The sequence below is a fragment of the Sciurus carolinensis genome, chromosome 11, assembly GCF_902686445.1.
Source record: "Sciurus carolinensis chromosome 11, mSciCar1.2, whole genome shotgun sequence".
NCBI lineage: Eukaryota > Metazoa > Chordata > Mammalia > Rodentia > Sciuridae > Sciurus > Sciurus carolinensis.
In genome coordinates this window covers 64,890,268-64,897,207 of record NC_062223.1, presented here as the reverse complement: position 1 = coordinate 64,897,207, position 6,940 = coordinate 64,890,268, and the positions used below count along the sequence as shown (strand labels likewise).

Below are 6,940 nucleotides of genomic sequence, written 5' to 3'. Positions count from 1 at the left end.
TGCCTACAGATTAGAAAATGAGATAATAAATTTTTGAAATGTTCTAATTATCTGTGCATGCAGAAAATTTATCAACTAACATCTAAGTGTTGATTTCAAGTTTTTTTTTTTCCTACCAGAAGACTCATGTAAACTGATAAGAAGATATTCCTTTCCTCATTTGTAATGACCTGTGAAATATCTTGATGAACAAATTTGGAGGATATTATATAAAAAACTACTTGCTCGCTGGGCATGGGGGGGGCTCAGCTATAATCCCAGTTACTCAGGAGGTTGAGCCAGGAGGATAACAAGTACAAGGGCAGCATCAGCAACTTAGCAAGGCCCTGTCTCAAAATAAAAAAGACTGGGGTCTAGTTCAGTGGTAGAGTACTTGTGTAGCCTTGTGTAGCCTGTGTGAGGCATTGGGTTTGGTCTCTAGTACCAAATCCACACAACCACATACACACACACACACACACACACACACACACACACACAGCAAAAAAACAAAAAACAAAACAAAACAAAAAGCCCCATGATACAACAGCAAACTACATGAAATACAAAATGAAGAGAGAGGAAGACCACGAAAATGATAGAATCTCTTAATTACCTTTTTAATTTTCACTTTTGGGTGGAGGGATTTATAGTCTTCAAGAAAAGGCCAACTACAAGGATTAAATAACTAAATATTTAAGGAACAGATATTTCTATTCTTTGTGGGGTCATTTAGTCTAGTGGAAAGCTCCACATAAATCAAAGGTCAATTTGAATATTTAAAATGTAAACAATCAAGCAGCAAAGTCTATTAGCTGAAATTTTAAAAGAAAGTTCCACAGACTTTTGTTTTTTTTTTTTCAGTGTTCAGTTTCCTTTAATGACCCCCATCTCCCTGAAGGGCAGTTGCAGGCAGCGAGGCGATGGCAAGAGATGTTCACTTGAAGACCTTGCCCTGATTGAAGGCTTTGCCCACATGCTGGAAGGTCCTCTCCCAGGAAAAGTACTCTCGAACCAGCGTCTGGGTCTCCTCACTGCCAGGATCCAGTTTCCGCCAGGTATATGACTCGTAGTCCACCTTCCAATCTGGACTCAGCGGAAAGGCAAGCTCCTGGCCTCTGAAGACCCAGACTCCAGAAATGGAGCTGCTACTGTTGGTTCCAAAGAGGATGACACTGGCAAAGGCATTCTTCCTGGGTTTGTCCAATCGCTGAAACATTCCAGTGATGAGGTTGCAACTCATGAAGGTCTGGGTGAGCTCTTCAGGGAAGCGGTACTCAGCGTACCACAAGGACCAGCCATCCTTATCAAAATGCTCCCAAAAATATGGTAGAGCCACAGAGAGCGTGTCTTCATTGGAGTATTTGCGTTTAAATTCATCCAACACAAAGGCACTCTTAGGCAGGTGAGCAAAGGTGTCCTTGGCTTTGGGCTCAGCAGCCAGTGCCTGCTCACATTCATCCATTTCCCTCTGGAGCTGGGGCAGCTGCCTTTTTCTCCTCTTTCCGCTCAGCCTGGGGCTTCTGCTTCTCTTCCCGTGAACCCTTCTCTTTCCGTGGGGTGTCCTTTTTAGGCTGGCTTTCTGCAAACTTCTTAGCATCAAACTGAGCCATCTTCTCACACAAGATGAGCCCGGAACTGGGGCTGGTTAATGCAGGTGAGGAACCAGCGGTTGGTATTGGGAAAGGCCTGGCGGAAAGAAGGCTCCAAGACCTGTTTATAGAGCCACAACAGGGTGCAGACAACTGTGATGTCAGCCAGTGTCACTTGTTCGCCCACCAGAAAAGTCCTTGTCTTCATGTGAGCATCCAGCAGCCCCAGAATTTGCCTCACCTCTTCCTTTGCATTCTCAGTGGCCTGTTTGTTGTGGTGCATGATGCCCAGGGTAGGGAACACCCAGGTACTAGCTGGAGGCACTATGTCACTATCAGCAAAGCTCACCCACTGTACTACCTGGGCTGCTGCCTCTGGAGGACTTCCCTGCAGCTCCTCATTGCTTACATAGTAGGCGATGGCATTGCTCTCAAACACACAGAATCCATCATCACCCTCAAATGCTGGAACCTTGCCAGCAGGAAATTTGCGGAGAAATTCAGGGGTGCGGTTGGTTTGGCCAAAGTGGAAATGGGGTGGTGCGGAGAGCACGCGGACCTGAGCCCCACTGTACTGAGCAGCGATGAGGCCTGGAAGGCCCTCCAGTTTTCGGGATATGTGTACAGGGTCCCAGCCGCCATGGTGATTCCGCAGAGAAAGCTTCCACGGACTTCTGAATAGCCAACTTGTTAAAGAGTAAAGTGATAAGGGGTTGGAGATATAGCTCAGTGGTGGAGCACTTGCCTAGCTTACGCAAGGCCCTGGATTTGATCCTCAGTCCTGAAAAAAAAAAAAAAAGATTAAAACGATTAGTCATTACTTTCCTCTATTACTGGTAGATTATACTTATCACAGAACCATGCAGAAAGTTAAAAAAAATAACAGCTATAGAAGTAACCTAGGCTTTTCCTATGATAAAAGTTGGAATGCTTGGATTCCAATACTGGGTCCACCATTTATTCATCTTGTGGCCTTGGTGGGTTATTTCTCCCTTCCTGCTAAAGCACAGGAATTTTAATGTGACAGTGAAAAAGGAAAGATCCCAACTAACCCCGTTTTCCATTGACATTAAATCCTCCATTCCAGTGACTCCGAGATAGTGCCTGTAACTATTTCTGGTGAGGGAAAAGGAAAGGACAGCCTATGCTGTTAGAGATTTCTTTACCTATACTGATAAACATATATAACCCCCACCTTCTAGTACACAAATGCTACATATATTATCCTGCAACTTTCTTTTTCTCATTTATTATATTTTGGTTTTCTTTCTATATTACTTTTTAAAAATAAACTCATTTTGGCAAATTTTGGATTTATAGAAAAGTTGCATATGAACATCTTATATAACCAAGGTAAGATTATAAAAAATTAGAAATTAACATTGGTACATTAATATTAATTAAACTCTTTGCTTTATTTGAGTTTTACTAGTTTTTCCACTAATATCCTTTGCTTGTTCCAGGATCCAATTCAGCGTACCACATTGCATTGAATCTATATCAGTTTTCATTTTTCTACTTTATTCTATTTTAATAACTGTTTAGTAGTATATAGGTATTAAATAAATTATAGATTTATAATTCACATGATCCTATTGACAATTTCCATATTGCTCCTAGTTTTATTGTAAGCCATGATGTATTGAGGATCAATATGTATGTGCCTTTGTACACTTATGCTATTGGATAATCTCAAAAATAGAACTGCTGGGTCAAAAGATATGTTTTTGGAATTTCAGTGTGTTTTGTCTTCAAGATATTTGTTCGGATTCATATTCCACCAAATTCAAATGAGCATTCTTATTTCCCCACAAAACTTATTAATCTGAGAGTGAAAATGGCATTTTGTTGTTTTCCTTTGCAGTTGTTTAATTGAATAAAGTAGAGCACATGTTCAGATGTTTATTGTCAATTTGTATTTCCTTTTATGTAAAGTGTCAGTTTATCTTCTTTAGCTATTGTTCTATTGAGTTGTTCTTCTTTTCCTTATTGATTTATGAGAGCTCTTTTTACTGAAGAAATTAGCCATTTGTCATATTGTTGCAAATATTTTCCCAGCTGATATTTTGTATTTTGACTTTATTTATATTAATATTTTGCTACACAAGTTAAAAATTATTAATTGGCATCTTTTCTTTTATACTTCTGGGTTTTATTTTTGTTCCAGAGCAATATTATTATGAAAGATTCACTTTTATAGACATTATTTCTAATCTTCACAATGCTATAAAGCAATGATTACAACCCATCCTTGACATCCTCAAGGAATATTGAGCCCTCTTCAAATGCTAAAACTATAAACATTATTGTATCACAAAGATCTTATGAAATCATTTCAGAAAGTTAACACCATACCTCCAACTTTATCAGATTCCTCCTTATTAACTTGAAATCTGAGTGCTTGCAAAACCCTAGAGAAAGCCAGAATGGATCTCAGTCCATTTGTCTTTGGTTGCTCTGATATTAGGGTCTCCTCCTTGGATATGTTTGCCAATCATTTGTTGATGTGACCTTCTTCTTAAACCTGTTGAATGCACTGACCTATAAACTTTTCCTTTATGAACATTTTCAGGTCAGAAGGAGGTGAGCACTTCTGTGGCAATGACACTTATTTTTATTTTATGTCAGTAGATAAATTTAAGGTCCTTGAACTAGTCTTTTTCTTTGAGGTCAAAGTGGGTTCAGAGCTCCACCAACTTCCTCACTTTATTATTTCTTAAGAATAGTTATACATGTTCCCATGTAAACCAGGTTTCTCCTGGTTTACATTTTATTGATCATCATGGTTTATATTTTTATCTTCACAACAAAAGTTAGTCATCTTTTCAATGTTGAATCTAAGTTATAGATTCAACTGAGTCACACCCATCGTAAATACAAGATATTGGCTAATTTTGCATCTCACTTTTTAATTTAGCTAGAGCCTATTTTTTAAAAAGAAGATTCATCACTTTATTAATTTACTTAATCTTGTTACTAATAATTGAATTTCTTTTCACAGACATTTTTTTCTTTATAGAAAATGTCAATCATTTTCAGGGAGATACTTTGTAAGTGAAGAAGAGTAGTCAACAATAAAACTTTGAAAGTTTAGCTGCTAGATGATTATTAAGATTTAACCCTTAGCTAAGTGACTAGTTTGTTTATTCATTTAGACAACAAACATTTGAAAGTACCTATTATATACCTGGAACTGTTGGGACTGTGTATTTCCTGTGTATTCTGCTGAAATAATTACACCCAGCATGTATTGATTGTTTAGTACTATGCGATGCAAGCAGCATGTTGAATGCTTTAAACACTTTATATCTATGTTCTCACTTGTAGGATGGGGGTAAATAGTACATATGCATAAAATTGTTGAAAAAATTGAATGAAAAAACAATATAGGTAAAGCAGCTAGAACAATCTTAACTTTATAGTTTTGTGAATATTATTTTCTTTACTATTTAATACAAAAGACTTGAAAAGTAAGGCTGCTATTATTCCCATTTTACAGATAAAATGGAAGCTTATTGAATTTAAGAGGTTTATCCAAGGAAAGTCATATAATTAACTATAATAGAGGTAGGATTCAAAGTCAGATAATATATTTTCAGGATATTCTTTAAACTACTTAGTTATAGGATCTATATTTTGGCTAATGCATAAAATTCAAATTTCTTCTCTAGCACAATTATAGAATGTTCCATGCCATGGACTTTTCTGGTCAAAACTACAAATATTAAATTGGTAAATGCCAAGGACTCACTTTATTACTCCCCTATTCTAGTTAAGAGAATGGAGATCCAAAGAGGTCTTACACGGAGGAAGTGGCAGAGCTTGGATCTCAAAACACATCAGCATGGCTCCAAAGCCATATCACCTAGATTTTCTTTCTAACCTGTTCAACTGAACATCCACGGGGGAAAAAAAAAACCTAGACATAGACTTTAAAACTTATACAAAAATGAACTCAAAATGGATCATAGACCTAAATTTAAAATTAGAAACTATAAAACTACTAGAACTTAACATAAAGGAAAATCTTGATGACCTTGGATAGGTTGCTAATTTTTTGGATACAAGACCAAGGGCGTGATAACAGAAAAAAAAAATTGATAAGCTGGATTTCATTAAAATTTAAAACTTTTGATCTGTGAAAGGTAATATCAAGGAGATAAAAAAAAGACAAGCACAGACTAGGGGAAAATATTTGCAAAAGACACACTTGATAAAGATGTGATCCAAAATGCACAAAGAACTCTTAAAATTCAGCATAAGAAAATGAACAATGTGATTAAAAATGTGCAAAAGAGATGAAGAGGAACCTCATCAAAAAATAAATAAATAAATAAATGACAAGTAAGCATATGAATACATATTCAACATTACATGTCATTTGGGAATTGCAAATTAAAACCACAGTGATTACTACTATATACCCATTAGAATAGCCAAAATACAAAACACTGACAACAGCAAATGCTGATAAGAATGTGGAGCAACAGGAACTCTCATTCACTGTAGGTGGGAATGCAAATTGTACAGCCACTTTAGAAAACATTTTGACAGTTTCTTACAAAATGAAATATGCCATTACCATACAGTCCAGCAATTGTGCTCCTTGGCATTTACTCAAATGATTTTAAAATGTTCACTGACACAAAATCATGCACATAGATGTTTAGAGTAGCTTTTTTTATAATCTCCCCAAATCATAAGAAACCCAGATGTCTTTAAGTAAATGAGTGGATAAATGAACTGTGGTATGTCCAGATGATGGGAAATTATTCAGTGTTAAAAAGAAATGAGCTATCAAGCCATGAAAAAACATGGAAGAAACTTAAATGCATATTAAGTGAAAGAAGTCAATCTGAAAAGGATAAATACTTTATTGTTCCAACTGTGATATTTGCAAAAGATAAAACTAGGAAGATGGTAAAATGATTCATGCTTACCAGGAGTCGGGGGAAAGAAGGGAGGGATAGGCAGAGTGCAGAGAATTTTGAAGGCAGGGAAGCTACTTTGCATGATAGTATAACAATGTATGTTAGATTAGATATTAGATATTCATCATAACCCATAGAATTTACAACACCGAGCAAGAGTCCTATTTTGAGTCAAAGATTTGGGGTGTAAAGATGTGTCAACATAAGTTCATCAATTTTAACAAATGTACCACTAAGGTGGGAGTTGTCAATAGTAAGGAGGCTACGTGTGGACACTGCATGTACCAGAACTCTTATTTTCTGCTGAATTTTACTGTGAACCTCAAACTGCTCTAAAAAATGAAGTGAATATATTAAGTTTAAAAATTTAAAATGAAGAAACTGATTTTGTTACATAAATACTAACCAAATAGAGATTTTGCTATTTTTTTTTTCATT

The 6,940-nt window shown here is 36.4% G+C and overlaps 1 protein-coding gene across 1 annotated transcript; it reads right to left on the bottom strand.

Moving 5' to 3' along the window:
* Nucleotides 1–852: 852 nt before the first annotated feature.
* LOC124959018 (elongation factor 1-gamma-like) lies at nucleotides 853–2,213 on the bottom strand. Its single transcript, XM_047517669.1, is given in 4 exon segments — nucleotides 853–1,448; nucleotides 1,450–1,608; nucleotides 1,610–2,162; nucleotides 2,165–2,213. Coding segments are annotated over 4 exon segments (1,293 nt in total). The 3' UTR covers nucleotides 853–916.
* Between the last annotated feature and the right edge of the window lie 4,727 nt (nucleotides 2,214–6,940).